Genomic DNA, 18,173 nt, shown 5'->3' on the forward strand with positions numbered 1-18,173 from the left:
CTTTTCTAGTAGAATCTTTGATACCACCTTATCCCATCCCAAGCTTGTAAATTTGGTACTAGACCTAATACCAATCTGTCAAGCTAGGGCCCGATACCATACCAGGTCAATCAAATAGTTTCTCCATCCCATCCCAACCTGCTCCTAAACTAGTACAGTACTGTTATAGTACGAGTAATTCCGGGAAACGTGTTCAGCCTAAGGATGGGCGAGGATGCAGGGTGAAGATGGCATAAAGATGGGTGAGAATAAAGCGGCGGGTGCTAGGCACTAGTTAGTTAATCCAGAACAGGAGGGATCCAGGTCCCCGCATATACAAACATCCAGAGTTGCCTATCATTTCGCCCATCGAGTACAAAATGGCTGAACCAGTTGAGGCAATTGGCCAAGCTGCCAATGATCGCAATGATATCTTGGAAGTTGACTCCCAGGTCCGTAATGATCTCCGTCTGGCGCTTATGTCCGCATAACTCGTCCGGATATCCTGTTGATTATTTGCTGCTTCCCTTCCACAGGCTACTGAGAACGACTCTCTTTATGGATCTGAGCTCTCGAACTACACGGCCTCTCTCACATCCTCTGTCGTTAACTACCGACAGGAAAATGGTAGACGATATCACGGCTACCGCGATGGGAGTAGGTCGCTTCTGCATATTTGCTAATGGTGGTCCTCGATGCTAAATAAGTCCGGCGAAAGATTACCTCCTCCCAAATGATGAACAAGAGTCGGAACGGCTGGATATGATTCACCACATGCTGCTAACAGCCATGGAGGGCAAATTGTTTCTGGCACCGATTTCATCAGGCGTGAAAAGAGTGATTGATCTTGGGACCGGGACGGGAATTTGGGCTATCGACTTCGGTATGCAAATCCAAATAGAGAATACCGTTGGTGCTGCTATGATGGCTGATTTTACCTTGCCATAGGTGAAAAGTACCCGTCTGCAGAGGTGTGTGTATATTATATCTTCATCAGAGGCCAATGTCACCGGAAGGTTCGCAAACTGAGTCTTATATAGGTTATTGGAAACGACCTGAGTCCTACCCAGCCAAGCCTGTAAATTCCTCTCTCTAACTGGTTTTACCTTTTTCTCTATCTCTATATCTCACCTACGGATTGCTAAAACTTGCTTTAGTGTCCCTCCGAACGTCCGTTTCATTGTTGAAGACTTCGAAGAAGAATGGGTCTACCAACCCAATTACTTCGACTTTATACACGTTAGGTGGCTAGCCGGATCCACTAAGGACTATCTTAAGCTAATAAATCAGTGTTACAAGTGAGTCGCTTCGGGAAGAATCATTGGATCCTGGGATATGCTCTCTTACCAGGTTATTAACTTCATTTCACGTCTTCAAGACACCTTGCGCCTGGAGGATGGGTTGAACTTCAGGATTGGAACCCTAAGCCCTACTCGACAGATGGGTCCTTGAAAGGCACTGCTCTGGAAAAGTACTATGATGAAGTTATCAATGCGTTCACTAAGACAGGATATGCCGTGAATGTCGGCCCGTTTCTTGAACGGTGGCTTCGCGAAGCCGGATTTGAGGATATTGTTGTCAAAAAATTCTTGGTACCGATTGGAACCTGGCCGAAAGATAAATACTATGTACGCAGTGGTCTTCACCATTACTCTCCAAGATCTTCAATCAGTATACTGATAGATATCTTACGCACTAGAAAAAGATCGGCACGTGGACTCTGCTCCAGTTTGATTCCGGCGGGTTCGAAGCGGGTGCTATGGCTGTTTTAACGAGATTTTCGGGCTGGACAGAGGAACAAGTAAAAGATCTTTCTGCTAAGGCCAGGAGTGACATGCGTAACCGTAATGTTCATGGCATGTTTGACTTGTGAGTATACCCCTTAAGAGCTTCTTTTCCAAAGTATGTGAGTTCTAAGTTACTTCTTTACGTGATTTGCAGTTATGCCGTCTATGGCCGAAAACCGGAATGAATCCACGACGTGGTGATGCCGGGCTTATGACTTGCTAAATAAAATTTTGGATTTGGGCATCGATGTTTCAAAAATGCCCCAATTGCACTCTTTTCTCCTATTTATGACGGTGCAGTTACTTTTGCGACGGTGGTTTATCATGTCTTCTATAGACCTATAGGATAACTGGAGGCAGCAAGAGTGAACTTTGGTATTTTGCTGCATCTTGGTCTGACCTCAATTCACTATATTACATACGCACATATCACTGCAGAACTGAAACATCACCCCTAATAGAGGACATAGGCCTTCTTCCTAGGTATGAACTGTGCTGGTGTCATTTCCTGTAGCTGGTTGTGGGTGGAGGTATGGTGGGCGTTGCATTGACACCAGATAATTACATGTTTTGACTAGATATCATAGCATGAGGGTTCGAGATTGTATAAATCTGGCCAATTTCTGTGAGCCCCTAAGGTGTCGCTTAAAGGCCGTTACAAAATGGCTCACACTACACATGTTTCTGCTATTGGGTACAACCCCAATACCTATGGGTTATTGGGCTTTGACATGGCCTATTAATCGCCCCGGAACTTCATCTGCCCGAAATATTTATTGGCCACGTAACCTTTAGGCAGTATATTATTGAGTCATCGTGAGTTGATCACGACGGCCGAGTCCCGGGATCAATGGAGAACGTAAAAGGAGCGAATTGACATCATTGTTGGAGCTCTCCTGGGCAAGAAGGACCTTCAAGATATGAATTTTTGTAGCCATTTTATGTAGTCGAGCTATTGGCAGCTGCAGTATAGGCTGGGGTCATGGCAATGGCAAGCGAAAGTGCAGTCTTTAAAAGCAGCAGGAAATTTTGATCGCGAGCCATGATTAACTGCATCTTGGTCAAGCAGGATACCTTGCCACATGGCTCACTAGCTAGATAGCCATCAAGAATATGTCTGCATACAGAGTATTCCGCACAGAAAGTTGATCCATGTAAAAAAGAACAGCACGCAAGAGAGCATTGCTACCAGGCTCTGTGATATATGGCTCTCTGGGTGCCGGGGTAGAATGCAGTGCAGATTTCCTGCTTTGGGCGGTTGTTCCTTTTGCTAACCCTGTCACTCATGCCGCCCAATCTCTCCCAATCCCCAATTCGCGTGTGGCTTCTGATGTTACGGTCAACATGGAGGGTGTCGGAGAGTGAATATGTAACTATGGGTTACACCTCCCCAAAAATTAATGTCACAAGCAAAACGGCCGTGAACACATCCCTTGGCAACACTGAGCAACAGGTTCCTCCAGCTGGACTGCTCATGAATAAGTTGATAGACTGCTTGAATTTTGAAAGCAAGAATCAGACTGGAAGGTTGACTGAGATGATCCACGTGAATTATGCGGCTGTCGGAGAAGGTTTGACCCCTGATCATGTCAGCAGTAGCCGGCGCCTTACCGAAACTGGCATATAATATTCACTGAAACGGTTCTTCACGACTTTCATGCGCATCGATATCTTTACGCAGCTCGTCGCCGGCATGCTCTTGACGAACTAATTGAATCCGGGCCGCTTCGATGGGCTTCCAAAAGTCATGACTTCCGAACTCGAAACTAGTACCTTGCTCGAATGGATCAACAGTTTCTCCCTCGGAACTGTGATCCGGTCCAGCAACGATCTGAGCGATGGGTCAATTCTGTGGGAGATCCTGCAGGACATTGATCCTCAGTACTTCCTTGGGAACCTCCCCGAAAATGCCCCCGCGGATCACTGGGTTCCAAAATGGCAAAATCTAAAGCACATCCACAAGCTGCTAATCACCTACATCCGAAACCAGAACGACGGCGAAGTTCCGGCGGGCCTCTCAACCGTTCCCGACCTCAAAGCGATAGCTGAAAGCGCCTCCGTCAAGGATACCAACCGTCTTCTAAAGTTGTTGTTGATGGCGGCTATTAGTTCCCCTCATGCCGAATCCTACATCACCACAATGCAGGAACTCTCCACGCAAACGCAGGAAGGATTGAAGGACATAATACAAGAAGCCCAAAGCCCCTCCGAAGATCGCCTTGAACAGATCAACTATGAACAGGATGAATATAGGGCTAGGCGTGATATTGCTATGGATCCTGAACTACAATTCGAAGAACGCGTCGGAAAATTATTGGCGGAGAACGATAAACTCTCTCATGAAAAAAAGGAGCTGGAAAAGGCTTTGGAAGATTTACATGACCGGTTAGCGAAACTTCAAGAGACGAATGATACCCTGGAGACAAAGCTTTCGTCGACAGAAGACCGACTGGCAACCCTTAAAGCTGGGAAGGGCGACCTAGGACCGGACGCAGTCGGTTTTGAAAGCCGAAACCGACAGCAAGAGGATATAATCGCATCACAAGAGGCAAGGCTGATTGCAGCACAGGACGAAATTGATACTTTGCGAATGTCACTGGAATCGATGCGTCAGAAAAATGGAAGGTATCAAAAGCTGCAAGATGACTATGATGAGATCAAAAACGAAAGGGACCAGCTATCCAGAAAAGCAAATGCGGCCGAGAAGTATCGACAGAAACTTCAAGTCAGTCAGGACTTTGAAAAGGAGAACCAGACGCTGAAAATCCAGGTGAAGGACCTGAAGCAACAGCTGATGGAAAGCGACTCTAACCAGCGGCTTTCATCTGAGCATAGCAAAGAGCTTCACAAGTACAAGCAGCTCATAACACAAATCGAACAAGACCACCATGAAATCCAGAATCTAAAGAAGCAGCTGGAGTTTGATAACCATGCCCTGAACGAAAGGCTACAAGGTTCTGACGAGCAGCACTCCCGGGATGAGGCAACTATCGCTGAACTGCGAGAGCGTATAAGGGAACTTGAAGGTTTGGAAAGCCCTGGTACAGCAACACCAAAAGACCATGGAACGTTCCAACGTGATCTTGACGAAGCTGGAAAACGGGAGGCTCAACTGTGCGTTAACTGTTCCGTCTAAGGCTAGCAAGCATTCATGCTAATCAGTTGTAGCAACACTGAGAAGGAAGAACTTCGGAAAGAACTGGGGAAGGTTAAAGGCAATTCTGAGTCTCCTGAAAGCGATATTGAAAAGTGAGTTCTAGGCAACCAATAAATACTGTATTGGTTGACTTGTTTTAGGCTTATCATCTCTGTAGCAAGACTTATCGAAAATTGCACGAGGAGTATGCGACACTGCGCACCAAGCTTAGCGAAACAGAATCACGCGCGGAAACAACTGAGCGTGAGCTCTCAGATGCGAGAATTGACTGTATGTCTCCTACTGAAGAGCTGTCCAAAAGTTCAGGACATATTTCTAACTATTGCGGCAGTGGGGCTTGTTGATAAGGATAAGTTGGACATACTCAACGAAATTAAAGAGTCGAATGCCTCGGAAATCGCGAAGATGCGTGCGGATTGGGACACACTTCAAAATAGGGTTCGAGAGCTTGAGGGCAAACTCGACGTCAGCCGCACGATTGTCAGAGAGGTTTGCAGCGAGAGGAATGCCCTTCGTGCTGCCCGTGACGAAAGAGAGGAGGAACTCCGGGGCGAAGACCAGGTGACGCTATACGAAATGAAGAAACTCCTCGAGGAGCTTGCATCCCGAATCAACGGCACTTCAGATAAGCCAGAGTCATCGCCGTTAGAGCTTCTGAAAGAATTCGCTGACACGACAGAGAAAAGTGCTGAGAACCTTACGAAGCGCGTAGAGGTAAGTCGAGTACCCTATACGCCCCTGTTATCACAACCCTCACCTGCATGTATATCCCGACCTAGCACAAATAACAATATATTACATCCTTCTACACTTACCCAAATTCTTCACAAAACATAAACCCGAAATCCCCCTTCGAATTCACGTTTCGACCGAGATTGGTACAAAGCAGAAGTTGACCATGAATAGGTCAAGAGCAGCACCATAAGGCTCTGGCAATGGTCCTTCTCTTTGCCAATTCTCGCGATTGTCGTGTTCACCGCAGTCTATCCTCAATCCATGTCTACCCTGACGCAGCTGTTTTCCGTTGAGGTCACCTTACACCGTTATGTCCAATCCGATCAGAGATTCTGTGCTAATACATCACTTCTGCCTCCCCCCGGGGAGAAAATTGAATCGAACACAGCACATTAAAGAGCAAAATGTACTCATCAAATCGTTGCAAGAGCGGATCGAGCATTATGAGGATTTTTCGGCAGATTTGGATGAGTTCAGAGCTGCTAAAGAGCGAGAGGTACGTAATTTTATAGCTTTTTACTATTTTGGCTAGACAATTCTTTTCAGCCACGACGTATGATGATAGAACAAAGCTTACTCAACGCTCCATAGGCCGAGCTCATGCAAGTCGTCCAACGTCAAGCCCGAGAAATTGCTCTCATATCCTCCGCCTGGTACAACTTTCAGTCGCGATTGCAGAACCAGAATGCGGGTGGTATGGCTCGGTACCATCAGCGCGGAGGCGCGAATGGAGGTGGCATGGGCTCGGAGGTTGGAAGGACATGGTTAGTACGGCAGAGAGCTATGGTTGGCGGTGTTGGAGGTAAGGGAGCTGTGGGCAAGTGATGTGAAGATCTCCAGGTGGATATTATGAGTAACAAAAGAGAGCGGCTCCAAAAGAGTTTCCCTCGTCCGCGGCAACGATGTTGGTCGCCTGTGTCCATGGTCCTAGGCGTCGTTTGCCTAGTTGTTTATTTGCAATTTGTTTTCACCTTTTGATTTCACTTTCATCTTTTTTATTTTGTCAAGTGCTTCATAGCCATACTAGATACATACAGGATACCTTTGGCATATACAGAGTATTAATTCACACATTGACTTTCTATGAAATTTCTACATACGCAGTATCCGCATGTGAACATGTTATGTCTGTGTCAGTTACAGCGTTGGATAAGTTCATACCATTCCTGAGCTATCCGTCAATGAAATTACCTACGTATAATGAATGTGAAAGAGCCGCAGCAAGATAAGGTACCCTATGTATCTCAACGTATCAGTAAATTTCCCTATCGAAAGACCTAAGCGCATATTGGATGTAACAGCATGCACCATAGATCTACAAGTCATACCTTTGAAAAGATATGGTAGAGTAGGTTTACCATACACCTAAGAGCTCTACATGATAGTTATAACACTGTTGACATTTGTTTGAAGAACTCTGGTATTATAGTTTTATATGTTTAATACATCGTGAAAGGGCTCTATAACTCCCAACTTTTCAGCCCTCCACCGTTGTCCATTGATCCAAATACGAGAAACTCCGTTCTCTCAACATAGGTCACTGTCTATACCAATAAAAACTATCCCTCGTATCATACACTCCCACGGGCCGCGTCCCCAGTGGCGAGACTCGAACTATCCCAAAAAAAAAAAAAAAAAAAAAAAAAAAGGAAGGGGAAATCAACCACGGAAGCCCAGAAGGCCTCGTAGCTCGAAATGTGAGCATCACACCCATTCCCGGGGATACTTCAAGACATCCATCAGCTCTCTCTCCCTCTTCTTCTCCTCGCCGCCGACTTCCTCCCCAACAACCTTCTTCTCCTCACCCATCCTCGTCCCAGAGATTGGATCCATGTACACCCACTCCGCCGTTCTGGGAAGACTCATCAAGATACTTTCCACCCTCGCGCTCGGGGTACGCAGCCCGAAGCTGGTCCCGCGGTCATACACAAGATTAAACTCGACGTAGCGCCCGCGACGTAGCTGCTGCCAGTCCTTCTCAGCTTGGGTGAACGGCATGTCCTTCCTGCGTTCGACGATGGGAACGTAAGACGGCAAGAATGAGGCGAGGGCGTCAGAAACGAACGCGAAGAGGGTCTCTTGTGGATTTGTCGAGGAGTGGGAGGTGGAGTGGGCCAGAAATTCAGCGTCAAGGTCGTCGAAGAAGATCCCGCCGATGCCGCGGGCTTCATGGCGGTGCGGGATGTAGAAGTAGTCGTCGCACCATTTTTTGAATTTGGGGTAGTAGCTGGGGTCATGTTTGTCGCAGACGTCTTTGATTGTTTGGTGGAAGTGCTTGCAGTCTTCGGGGAAGATGTATGATGGGGTTAGGTCTGTGCCTCCGCCGAACCACCAGTTCTTCGGTCCGTGGATGGGATCTTTGGGGTCTGAAGTTTCGAAGTAGCGGTAGTTTAGGTGGACTGTCGGAGCCATTGGATTTTTGGGGTGTAGGACTAGAGAGAGCCCGGCAGCAAAAAAGTCTAGCGAGTCCACGTCCGTAGCGACGAACGATTTATGGTCCGCGCGCATCTTCTCAATGGCCGGGCGTGGTAATTGGCCGTATACGACGGAGACATTGACGCCAGCTTTTTCAAAGACGTTGCCATCTTGAAGGACGCAGGAGATACCACCACCACCATTGGGTCGGTTCCATTCGTCAACGATGAAGTTCTTCCCGTCTATGCGCGACAGCTCATCTACGATTTTCTTCTGGTGGTCCTTTATAAGCTTTTCCATGCGAAGACGCATGGGCGATGAGGAGGTTATGGTGCCCCCGCGCTTTGTTTTATCATCGAGAGCAGCAATCGAGGGCGCATCGAGCCTGACGGGCTCTGAGGTCTATTCGAATTCGTAATTAGCATCATGTACGTTTGACAACTTGAACTGATATGTGCATGGGTCGTATACCAGAGCATGCAGCGAAGCACCCATTGCTGCTGCTGCAATTGAGAAGGCCACGACCGGCCTCCATCCTCTCGCGTTCTCTGACGACCTGAAATTGAATGAGGATATCTGACGACGCTGGCTCCTTGAAGCTGCAAGGCAGGGATATCTCCAAAAGCCAGGCCCAAATGCCCTTGAGTAGCGGGAGTACATGCGGGGAGTTGCCATAACGATTACGCTTTGCAGGACCAATTGGACAATTGCATCTATGGAGAATGTGAAGAAAACAGCAATTGATACACGAGAGTTTGCGATGTGAATGCCATGAAACTGGGGCTATACTAAGCAGCTGTTACGGCTGCTTTATTTTCCCGGCAATTCCTTTGGCTCGAGCTCTGTCGTTCGACCATAAACACGACATCCCGGAAGCACGACCCATGAGCCCAGCCAAGCACGTGATTCCTACTCGCCGGACCGTGGACGACAGGCTGATCCTGCTGCTGTTCCACACCACTTTTCTGCGCGGCAACAGGTAGAAGAGAAGCCTGCGAGACTTTAATTACAATGAACGAAGTTGATGTCGGCCAGAGGGCATGTATCCCAACCTCGCCGTTGTAGAACCGACCACAACCCGGAGCTGGTACTCCGTAGAGGGAGAAAACAATAGAGGCCCGGAGAAACGACGGAGCGAGCGTAATTGGGCATGCCAAGAAAGGTTTGCGCTGTTTGTCCTGTTTGGGGCATTTGCATGATGAGGTCATTATCTCGGGTCACGGAATACGTGTGGACGCTGCTTGGCCGCGCATGAAATAAGATTCACCCGCCGGTGGGGTCAGCCTAGGCTTCCATGGTCAGTCTGACTCGTCCTGTCCCTGCGAGATGAACGGCCTCCAAACGCGAGCCCTGTGGCACTCTTTGAACGCTTCCTGCGTGTCTTCTGGCGGCTCATTCCTGCTCGAGTCACTCGAGACAGGGGATCACGTGGAATGCTGTGGCTCCTTGTGATTGGCTGGTTGCTGGAATTAGTCATACTACCAGGTCAGCAGCCACTGCCACTAGACCAGATCGGGCCTAGTACCACTCTCCACCGCCCTTACATATTGACTTCGCGGGGCTGCAGCCTTCCATATGAGCGACCATCCCATCGACTCTCTCTCAATCTCACCCGCACTGCTTCTCATCGTCTCCCATAAATCGAACTCATTGCACGCTGCTCACAAACCAAGTTTCTGCATCCATCATCGCCACCCTCGTCTCTACTTTCGAACCCATCCAGCCCATCCCGTTCACATCCGCGATTTAAATCGACTACGTCAGCCCGTTATCCACCATGCGCTCCAAGTTCAAGGACGAGCATCCCTTCGAAAAGCGCAAGGCCGAAGCTGAGCGCATCCGCCAGAAATACGCAGACCGCATTCCAGTATGCGCCTGTCTTCTTTCTCCTTCTCCCCTTTCACCCCTTCGTTGTCGCCAGAATTTGCCGGCCTTCGTCATTACCCCTTCACCGCTAACTCGCTCTTTCCGATAGGTAATCTGCGAGAAGGTTGAAAAGTCGGACATTGCAACCATCGATAAGAAGAAATACCTCGTCCCAGCAGATCTCACGGTGGGCCAGTTCGTATATGTGATTCGCAAGCGCATCAAGTTGTCACCCGAGAAAGCCATCTTCATCTTTGTCGATGAGGTGTTGCCGCCCACCGCTGCCCTGATGAGCAGCATCTACGAGGAGCACAAAGATGACGATGGATTCCTGTATATTACGTAGGTCTTTTTGTGCCTTCTCCCATGTGGCTTAACACCTCTATTTGCTGCATAGTACGGTGACTGATGATGGCTTAACAGATACTCTGGCGAGAATACGTTCGGAAACTAAGTTCGGGGCTTCCGGATTTTGAAATAATCAAATTAGCTCGCAATCCTAGTGTGTACGGGGAAGCGCCAAGGATCCCGGTTTTTATTCGATGGCTCTAAGTATTAATATCAAGAGTGTTCATGGATTTGGTCTTCTTCGGCACCCCTATCCTTCTCCCAGCATACTTCCCACCCTTTTTGGACTCGTTCTTCCTGGGACAAAATACATAAGAAATCGGAATGACTGCGGTGCTTGGTGTTCTGCTTGCTTGCAACGGCGTTTTTGCTGTGAGTTAACGTCTGCTTTGCTTTGATTGCATCATCACTCAATGGACCCGACCAAAGTTGTGGTCAAGATGTTTGGTGGTGCAAGATTGAGTCATTTCTGGTAGTGGTTCATTTTGTCAGGTTTGTGATTAGTATGATAATGAACATGGTTGTCTGCACATTACGATTATTTTTATATCTAAATGGAACTATATTCCAAACCTCCTCTTCCTATCGACTCACGTGCGATGTGAGTAGATTTACCCAGTTGATGCGATCTTCATCTGTAAAGGTGGGCTCCTAGCCTCTTTTACGGGACATGTGACAGCTGGTTGACAGTAGTCCCAATGACTTTCTTCGCTGTACAAACACTGGAATAAACTTTCAATCCTTATATGACATCGAAGTTTCTTCATCGTGTTCCCAGTGAGGTCAAGCTGAAGTCATTCAGACCTGAATCACCATGTTTGATTCAAAACAAAAATTCTATAAAATGGCGTTTTTTCATCACTTCATCTCGTTAAGGACTGAAATTGCTCCTACAAGCTCCTGGAAAAAGCAGAGCTGGTGCAAACAATGGGAAAGCAACCCCGTCAGGGTGGAACAAGGGGGCGGAATGCTTCAAAAAAAAGCGCCCCAATAAGATTTGAATATTCAAAATCAGAGTAAGTGGACCTAAATACATGGTTTTAAATGTATTGGGTTATGTGAAATGACGGGAATTTGGCAGCTGTCCCTACTTTGTTGGCAACACGCTCCGCCTGCACGCCGGAGATGAGAAACCAATAACAGCCACTATTCTTGAAGTTTTCACACCATTCACGCTCTCTTGCGTTTTGGTTGTGCAGGCGATACCCGCGGTCATTAGATTAAGCCCCACTTCTTTGCGAATAAAAAGGCCGATGGTGTTGAAGCTTTACGATAGGCGGTTTGCATGTGGTTTCCGCGAAGGGGAGAAATTCCTGCGCTGGTCTCCTCAAATCGAGACCGTGTACCAACAATATATCGTGCGCGGGCGTAGACAAGGTTGGAGTAACAGACGACAAGATGGCATCGAGCCCTCTGAAGACGAGAAGAGGGCCTTTAGGATTTCTCTGGATGAGGAATACCTCGATGATTTGGCAAAAGAGATCCACGACACTGAAACAAAGGCGTATCGACGACTGGAAGGCCTGCAGGGGAAGATAATACCGAGGCTTTTTGCGAATGTCAGGATGAGGGCAGACTTTTCGCCGAATACCAGCCTCCCGACGAAGGATAATAAGAGTTGCGACGAGCCGGTCATTCCTGGGCTTCTGTTACAACATATCCCGGGCTTCCAGTTGCGTCAATTGTCTTTAAAAGCCCCGAGGAAGATGTGGCAGAGTATATGCGACGAGGCCCTTCGCATCGTGAACGACGTTGGCGATTGTGGCATCATTAACGAGGATGTGAAGCCGAGGAACTTCGTCGTACGGGATGACCGCCCGCAGGGTAACTTCACGGTTTATATGATTGACTTTGGAGTGTGCGCGTTCCGTGAGCAGGTCGAGGACGAAGAATCGTGGAGGATGCTGCAAGCTCACGGCGACGAAGAAGGAGCGATAGGGTACGCCATGCAAGGGAAGTTGAATGGGGGCTTCGTATATAAGCGATCCGAGAAGTACTTGAAATTGGACGACGAATTCAACAGCGTCAAAGCACGATAGGCGCCACTTTGGGTATGGTATGCGTTCAAACGCCCACCTCCCGTGTGTCGATAGAACTCGAACTGACCTGGTCAACACCAAGCGGGTATACGACCACTGAGGATAGGACAGGAGACCGCAAATCACTCGGCTTGCCGTGCTCCTCCTCCCTTGCTCTTTCGGTCGTCGGAAACAAATTCCGACCCATACGATCGATTGGGCCATTCCGCTGGCCACAAGAGGGTATGCCGGGGCTCGACTACTCGGTTCGATTTGCGCTTTCATAGGCGCACAGTTGGGATATTTGTATAGTTCTTTTTTTCGGCGTCAAATTTCGGTTCGAGCATCGTTAAGGACTTTAATACCATATTACATGACCACAACATGAATTATGTGCAATATAGGCACACAGTCCTTAAATGTTTCTTCTCGCCCTGTCAGGCCTCAAACCGCAGCCAGGTGGAGGAACTTTTGAATCCTGAGCGTACATATTGATAGTGACGATTTTCCCGTCTCTTCGTGGCGTCTCCTTTGCAACTAACATGTATTGATATGAAGTATCCTTTAATTATCAAGGGCTGGTGGAGCTCGACTCCTCTGCCTAGAGCCGTACTTTGTCGATCATCTTCGTAGAGCCGCCTCATGACTTCTTCAAACTTGCAAACTGCTCGTGTTGGGGGCTTCGTGGTAGCCGGCAATACATAGCAATGTAGGACAACATTCATTTACCCCTGTGAGTGTACATAATAGATTCCGAACGAGAGGAGGAATATTGCCAATATGACATAAGAGTGAATCCAAAAGCTGCTGCTGCGGTACATGGTAGTACGTACATACATACATACATACATACATACATACATACATGCATGCATGTGTATCAAGATACCACCATGAAACAGTAAATTAACCATAAACATCATCGCAACGGGCATATTCACTGCACAGCAAGCCAGCTGCTGCATATGAAGCTGGGTTGCAAATGATTCTCATGGATGACAACTCCATCTGAAAACTTCAACTTGTTTTCAATATCTATGTTCTGCTGAGTAGCTCGCAGTGACCTGTCTTGTTGTGGCCCGTTGCCGGCTGCAATTTGGAAGTGTGCTGGCTTTCACACATTGAAAACATAGCTATTGCTCTGCTGATATAGCTGTCGGAGTGTGCCCTCTTCATGGGAAAAAGGAAGTCCCAATACAAGATCTTGAATTCCCAATAAACAGCTCTGACAGCGATGCTACCATATTGCGCTGTCATATGCCACCCAAGTGACTCGTCCCCCACAGCGGATGAAGTCCAACAACTGAAAATCATCAAATATTTGCAAAAAATACCCTGTACGAGGTCGACGGCTTGTAGCAAAGCTCCTCGCGGGAATGCCTGCGAACTCCATTCGTATGGACCTCCGCAACGCAATGGCAAAGCTTCAGGAAAACTGTCTTGCCTGTTTCTTATCACTCCGGAGAAGGCAGGCTGCGGAAACAATCGTCCGAAAGCTATACTACGATTCGCAATTCCAGAAACTTCCAGTGAGGATAATAGCTCTTGCCATTTTTCAAGATCTTGATACGATATTCTTCGGTGATAAATTCCAACAAGAGGCGTACCTTGGGTCGGGTGATGCAGTGCAACGCAACACCAAGGGGGTAACATATCCTGGCAATCCCGTCGTGATCGAGATCTCAGCCACACACTTCGACACCGATTTGGCAGGGACAGGGAGTGAGAGGATGGACGATATTCTTGAGGTATTAATCCACGAAATGTGCCACGCCTGTCCGTTAGTACTAGTAGACCGATCATTTGAAGATGTGGATAGCAGCGGTTCCATAGTGCCAGACGGACACGGTGTCTATTTTGCATTGGCTTTGGGACTTTGTCAGATGCTCATTGATCGTTTAGGCTGGAGAATCGATTTGAGCGCGAAAGGTTCAATACGTTTACTCCGGCTCCCGTATCCGGAATCGGGATTTAGCCGCGAGATGGGATTTGGTTCGAGAATGGGACCTCCTGGAACGGGTCCTCAGGAAATACCGCCTCCTGTAATGGAGCCTACTGGGCAACAATCAAGGGTGATACATGTAGCCCCGTTGAGGAGAAACCCATTAAATCCTAGAATAATACCGTAGCTGTGATCGCTTGAGAAACTTGGCTGGACGCCGGTGGACCAGATTGAGTGAGACCTGAGGAATCGAGGAGCAAGCCGCCGAAGTGTGTTTCCCGTTCACTCATGCTTTTAGGTATTTGTACAGCACACTGATCATCTCTTCGGACTTCTCATGCAATTAACAATGTAGTTATTATTCATGTGATGATTCTCTTGTGTTTTTGACTTTGGACTCGTTGGTAGTCTCTGAAATCCGTGTTCCTCGCTCAAATCGCTGCACTAGGTAGAGTGAGGCATTGAATCAAGTGAATCAACATCCACAAAGCAATGGCCCTAGAACTCCTTTGGTTTCCGTGACCACGCAACGTGAGAAGCTCGGGGTATTCCCTGTTGCTGGCAGGTAATGCGCAGGCAGCTAGCGGTTCAGGAGACATGTAATCGATATAATCGCATATACTGTGAATCGATTTCTTCGCTTCTTCGCCACGCCCTCGGATCGATACGTCTTCCACAACTACAAAATCTCCTCCCTAAGCCTTAACTCTTAAGCTCTGCGGTGGTTCGAGGACATTCTCGAATCCGTTATTGCTCATTCACATACCACTTGACCGTTCGTTTCGTACAGCGATGCCAATACCGCTCCTCAAGGCGCTGGGTGTCAAGTATCGCTCACGAAGATGGTCCTTACTGCCATCCATTCCACCACCTCACCACTCTCCCCTTACCCAAACTTAGTATAGAGAGCATGTCACTGGGCGCATCAGGATGCTTCTCTCGGTGTTCACGACGAATTCGGACATAGGCAGCTGAAGTGCCAATGAACAGGGCGAATAAAGGATCGCCGAACCTGGGCGCGGAAAGTCAGCTATGGAACGTGACAAACACGGGTTTTCGCTCCAAAAAAGGGGGTAATTGGGAGTTAAGAAGGTGGCAAAAATGCATACTTGGAGATTAAATAAGGATATGCCACAGCGGGTGCCATTGCGGAGCGGTTAGAAGACGATGACAGGAATGGCAGCTCTTCTACACTTGCAGTTGATGTTAAAAGAGAGTTTGTCACGTGGATCAAGGATCAAGCGGCGACAAGCGGCTGAGCTTACAGCCCGTAGCATCGCGTATATGTGGAATATCAAGTGCGGATTGTATCTGTGTACTTTATAGAATGGTCTTCATTTAATATATGCGCTCTAGAGTCAAATAGCTCATCCCTATTTTTGAATCCCGCTTTAAGGTTCTTCGCTGAACTCCTCCAAAAAAGCCAAACCGAGCACCCCGAAGAAGGGAGTTTCTATAAATACATATGCGAAACCCGAGCATTAAAAATCTATGAGGGCGCATTAAAACAAGGTAAAACACATATACGAGAACGCCGATGTACCAAAACACATTTTTCATCATACAACTGCTCCAAAAGCGGGTATCAAGGTCTGCGCCAACCAGAAGCTGAACACCAGCTTCGGTCCAGTCATCAAGAGCTTGGGTGTCAACCCCTTGAAGAAGCTGGTAAGACCTTCGTTGCGAACCATGCTGCTAACGATACGGAATCCGGACTCGGGGTTCTCGAAGTTTCGGTTTTGAATGCGGGTCTTGATGACGTCCAATGGTGCAGAGACGATCAAAGATGCGCTAGCACCAGCCACGGAGGCAACGAAGTTCTGAAGCCAAGACGCCTTGTTATAGTCCGAAAGGCCATAGATGTACTCCTTTGCAAAGGCAGAACCACCAAAGAGCTAGAGATATGTTAGAAGGGCATCAACTAACCCAGTATTATAACACTTACTGCAAATGAACCAGGAGCGTTACGGGCAGCAGTCCAGCCGGCACCGCGATATAGACCCATTCCCTCGTCGGAAATAATCTTGAAGAGGCCACGGCCACGGAAGGCCTCCGGATTTGTCTGTCTCTTAATCTTCAAAACATCGAGAGGAAGGAGAACGATTTCTCCGATTCCGATCAAACTGCGAGAGCCAAAATGATCAGCTCGGTACGTATGAAGGATTGATTAGAGTATAGCCATACCTTCCGGCCGTCGCATGCATAATAGCCTTGCCAGTTCCCTTACCGAATGCATTATCAAAGTCGGTGCCATAGTGCTTGGCAAGATGATCACGGACGAATGGCTGTCCTCCGTACTTGTAGATTCGTTGCAAGACCTGCAAGAAAAATTAGAATGAATAGCCGCCCGGAAAGGAATTCTGCAAATCCATGTTCTTACTTTGTAACCAGCGGCATAGCCTAAACCAGGGAATAAGGATGTGAATTTGCGGAGGACGGAGGCAGAAGCATAATCTTTGAAGACGACTTTGTTGAGGGCCGAGACAGACGAGATCTGGGGGAGGAAAGGGTTAGTAAAAATTGCTCAGCAAAACGAACCGCTTGAAATTGCACGCACTTTTGTCTGATTGCTCATCAAACGCTTTGCGGTTGTATCGACCTGTGTGATGCATTAGCAACCGCCAATATCGAGGGCGATTTCCGCGGGCCCATACTGGATGGAAAATGAGAAGTTCAGCGATACCGGCAGAGCCTAACTATGTTAGCAGAGGCCCTAGATCGCTGAGCAGGCTGTGTCCTTACCGGATCCCAGTAGTCTCGCAGTTGCTGATTCCCTCTTGACATCCTTGGCCGCGGAACCGGCAACTGGTGCAGCAAGAGCGGGAGCCATCGCGGAGCTTTGTGTTCGATAGAAAAGCGAAAGTTGTGAGGAAAAAAAGAAAGCGAGCGGGAGAGAACAATCTGCAGAAAGAGAACAGGAAGAGCTTTGTCTAGAATACTAGAAGAGAACGAAGGATTCCTCTCGCAATTGCGGCGCCCGACTCCCGAATGCTAGAAAATTTAAGCACCGCAATCTTTTTTTTCGCGGCCGACGCTGCGGGACTAATCCCAAACGGACATAGCGCATTCCGACAGCGCTCTCCATTCAATCACATGATTGCTTGGCGCCTGAGTCCCGGGCGGGCAAAAGGGATCGCCCAGCAGCCATCCACGCTTGTTCTCGCCGTCGGGAGAATTCGACATCAACACGGTCCCTCGGGAGTCGGGGCCCCAGCCGGCCGCCCCATAGGGATTCTCCATACGCGGCCCATGCCTCCGCGTGTTTCGTTGTCTTCGGTTTTTTTCGTTGGCAACAGTGAAGAGGCAAGGCATGCTTTGCTGCTTGGGCCTTGTCGTCACTAACAGCACACGCACTGATAATGGCCAATGGCATCTGTCGCTTACATCGATACGCGGAGTACCGTACATACCCATTCTCTATCTTCCCGAGTCCAAGAAATCCGGTACTCACCATAATGTGAATAGCGGAAGAAAAGTCGTTCCGAGATTTTACATAGGGCTATACGAAGTACGCACTATGGGTTTCTATGTCAAATTATACCCCTGAATCACATCCTTCGCTGGTTATGAAAGAAGTGACTGGACAATGGGTTATCCTTTTTTTAAAAAAAAATAATTTTCATCACTTCACTGCTCTGAATTTCACAGTTGAGGGTTTCGTGGGGCGAAACTGTCACTGTGAAGACGGTTATGTCGTCAAGGACTGCAATGTTCCATAAATACTGTAAACATGCAAGCAATCAATGGCTTACTGGGAGACTCGCTTAGAGGCAGTGATGCCTATATATACTCCTACTTCAGCAGAACTTGACGCTTTGAGGATCTTCCTCACAACTTGTAGAAATCCAACTTCTCCAATAGCCATTTCTCTTTCGAAGAAGCTTGGTATCTACGGCATCTCAACCACCATCAAATCCACAACGAAA

At 47.9% G+C, this 18,173-nt stretch overlaps 8 protein-coding genes across 8 annotated transcripts; 5 read left to right on the forward strand and 3 right to left on the reverse strand.

Annotated features, from left to right (window-relative positions):
- Nucleotides 1-180: 180 nt before the first annotated feature.
- On the forward strand, nucleotides 181-2,193 carry D8B26_000847 (uncharacterized protein). Its single transcript, XM_066123362.1, has 9 exons — nucleotides 181-242; nucleotides 293-636; nucleotides 698-862; nucleotides 928-950; nucleotides 1,020-1,057; nucleotides 1,137-1,277; nucleotides 1,358-1,607; nucleotides 1,679-1,848; nucleotides 1,921-2,193. The coding sequence occupies exons 3-9, from the start codon at nucleotides 742-744 to the stop codon at nucleotides 1,949-1,951; spliced, it is 774 nt and encodes a 257-aa protein (XP_065979436.1). The 5' UTR covers nucleotides 181-242; nucleotides 293-636; nucleotides 698-741; the 3' UTR covers nucleotides 1,952-2,193.
- Nucleotides 2,194-3,425: 1,232 nt separating this feature from the next.
- On the forward strand, nucleotides 3,426-6,546 carry D8B26_000848 (uncharacterized protein). The gene is made up of 6 exons (XM_003071195.2): nucleotides 3,426-4,880; nucleotides 4,935-5,015; nucleotides 5,081-5,193; nucleotides 5,255-5,637; nucleotides 6,047-6,154; nucleotides 6,250-6,546. The coding sequence occupies exons 1-6, from the start codon at nucleotides 3,514-3,516 to the stop codon at nucleotides 6,481-6,483; spliced, it is 2,286 nt and encodes a 761-aa protein (XP_003071241.2). The 5' UTR covers nucleotides 3,426-3,513; the 3' UTR covers nucleotides 6,484-6,546.
- Nucleotides 6,547-7,058: 512 nt separating this feature from the next.
- Nucleotides 7,059-8,990, reverse strand: HEM13 (Coproporphyrinogen-III oxidase). Its single transcript, XM_003071196.2, has 2 exons — nucleotides 8,545-8,990; nucleotides 7,059-8,475 (listed from the first exon to the last, which is right to left on the reverse strand). Exons 1-2 carry the CDS (start codon nucleotides 8,746-8,748, stop codon nucleotides 7,363-7,365), a joined length of 1,317 nt encoding a protein of 438 aa, XP_003071242.2. The 5' UTR covers nucleotides 8,749-8,990; the 3' UTR covers nucleotides 7,059-7,362.
- Nucleotides 8,991-9,850: 860 nt separating this feature from the next.
- On the forward strand, nucleotides 9,851-10,393 carry ATG8 (ubiquitin-like protein atg8; the record flags this gene model as incomplete). The annotated part of the gene is made up of 3 exons (XM_003071197.2): nucleotides 9,851-9,940; nucleotides 10,049-10,281; nucleotides 10,363-10,393. 3 exons carry the CDS (start codon nucleotides 9,851-9,853, stop codon nucleotides 10,391-10,393), a joined length of 354 nt encoding a protein of 117 aa, XP_003071243.1.
- Nucleotides 10,394-11,375: 982 nt separating this feature from the next.
- D8B26_000851 (uncharacterized protein) lies at nucleotides 11,376-12,467 on the forward strand. The gene is made up of 2 exons (XM_003071198.2): nucleotides 11,376-12,343; nucleotides 12,409-12,467. The coding sequence occupies exon 1, from the start codon at nucleotides 11,541-11,543 to the stop codon at nucleotides 12,324-12,326; it is 786 nt and encodes a 261-aa protein (XP_003071244.1). The 5' UTR covers nucleotides 11,376-11,540; the 3' UTR covers nucleotides 12,327-12,343; nucleotides 12,409-12,467.
- A 641-nt stretch (nucleotides 12,468-13,108) lies between these two features.
- On the forward strand, nucleotides 13,109-14,434 carry D8B26_000852 (uncharacterized protein; the record flags this gene model as incomplete). The annotated part of the gene is made up of 1 exon (XM_066123363.1): nucleotides 13,109-14,434. Exon 1 carries the CDS (start codon nucleotides 13,682-13,684, stop codon nucleotides 14,432-14,434), a length of 753 nt encoding a protein of 250 aa, XP_065979437.1. The 5' UTR covers nucleotides 13,109-13,681.
- D8B26_000853 (uncharacterized protein) lies at nucleotides 14,378-15,397 on the reverse strand. Its single transcript, XM_003071199.2, has 3 exons — nucleotides 15,357-15,397; nucleotides 15,014-15,259; nucleotides 14,378-14,926 (listed from the first exon to the last, which is right to left on the reverse strand). The coding sequence occupies exons 2-3, from the start codon at nucleotides 15,108-15,110 to the stop codon at nucleotides 14,679-14,681; spliced, it is 345 nt and encodes a 114-aa protein (XP_003071245.1). The 5' UTR covers nucleotides 15,111-15,259; nucleotides 15,357-15,397; the 3' UTR covers nucleotides 14,378-14,678.
- Nucleotides 15,398-15,557: 160 nt separating this feature from the next.
- GGC1 (Mitochondrial GTP/GDP carrier protein 1) lies at nucleotides 15,558-17,234 on the reverse strand. Its single transcript, XM_003071200.2, has 7 exons — nucleotides 16,990-17,234; nucleotides 16,902-16,939; nucleotides 16,805-16,846; nucleotides 16,628-16,741; nucleotides 16,432-16,565; nucleotides 16,193-16,370; nucleotides 15,558-16,142 (listed from the first exon to the last, which is right to left on the reverse strand). The coding sequence occupies exons 1-7, from the start codon at nucleotides 17,075-17,077 to the stop codon at nucleotides 15,807-15,809; spliced, it is 930 nt and encodes a 309-aa protein (XP_003071246.1). The 5' UTR covers nucleotides 17,078-17,234; the 3' UTR covers nucleotides 15,558-15,806.
- Between the last annotated feature and the right edge of the window lie 939 nt (nucleotides 17,235-18,173).

This window comes from Coccidioides posadasii, chromosome 1 (assembly GCF_018416015.2).
Source record: "Coccidioides posadasii str. Silveira chromosome 1, complete sequence".
Taxonomy (NCBI): Eukaryota; Fungi; Ascomycota; class Eurotiomycetes; order Onygenales; family Onygenaceae; genus Coccidioides; species Coccidioides posadasii.

Coding starts and splice junctions, on each gene's coding strand:
- HEM13 (XM_003071196.2), bottom strand. CDS start 8,748: ATGGCAACTCCCCGCATGTACTCCCGCTACTCAAGGGCATTTGGGCCT. Junction 8,476..8,544: donor GTGCTTCGCTGCATGCTCTG/GTATACGACCCA, acceptor GAATTCGAATAG/ACCTCAGAGCCCGTCAGGCT.
- D8B26_000851 (XM_003071198.2), top strand. CDS start 11,541: ATGGTGTTGAAGCTTTACGATAGGCGGTTTGCATGTGGTTTCCGCGAA.
- GGC1 (XM_003071200.2), bottom strand. CDS start 17,077: ATGGCTCCCGCTCTTGCTGCACCAGTTGCCGGTTCCGCGGCCAAGGAT. Junction 16,742..16,804: donor TGATGAGCAATCAGACAAAA/GTGCGTGCAATT, acceptor TTCCTCCCCCAG/ATCTCGTCTGTCTCGGCCCT. Junction 16,143..16,192: donor ACGCTCCTGGTTCATTTGCA/GTAAGTGTTATA, acceptor ACATATCTCTAG/CTCTTTGGTGGTTCTGCCTT.
- D8B26_000847 (XM_066123362.1), top strand. CDS start 742: ATGATTCACCACATGCTGCTAACAGCCATGGAGGGCAAATTGTTTCTG. Junction 1,278..1,357: donor CTAATAAATCAGTGTTACAA/GTGAGTCGCTTC, acceptor CACGTCTTCAAG/ACACCTTGCGCCTGGAGGAT. Junction 1,608..1,678: donor GGCCGAAAGATAAATACTAT/GTACGCAGTGGT, acceptor CTTACGCACTAG/AAAAAGATCGGCACGTGGAC.
- D8B26_000848 (XM_003071195.2), top strand. CDS start 3,514: ATGACTTCCGAACTCGAAACTAGTACCTTGCTCGAATGGATCAACAGT. Junction 5,638..6,046: donor ACCTTACGAAGCGCGTAGAG/GTAAGTCGAGTA, acceptor AATCGAACACAG/CACATTAAAGAGCAAAATGT. Junction 6,155..6,249: donor GAGCTGCTAAAGAGCGAGAG/GTACGTAATTTT, acceptor AACGCTCCATAG/GCCGAGCTCATGCAAGTCGT.
- D8B26_000853 (XM_003071199.2), bottom strand. CDS start 15,110: ATGGATGGCAGTAAGGACCATCTTCGTGAGCGATACTTGACACCCAGC. Junction 14,927..15,013: donor ACGAAACGAACGGTCAAGTG/GTATGTGAATGA, acceptor GAGATTTTGTAG/TTGTGGAAGACGTATCGATC.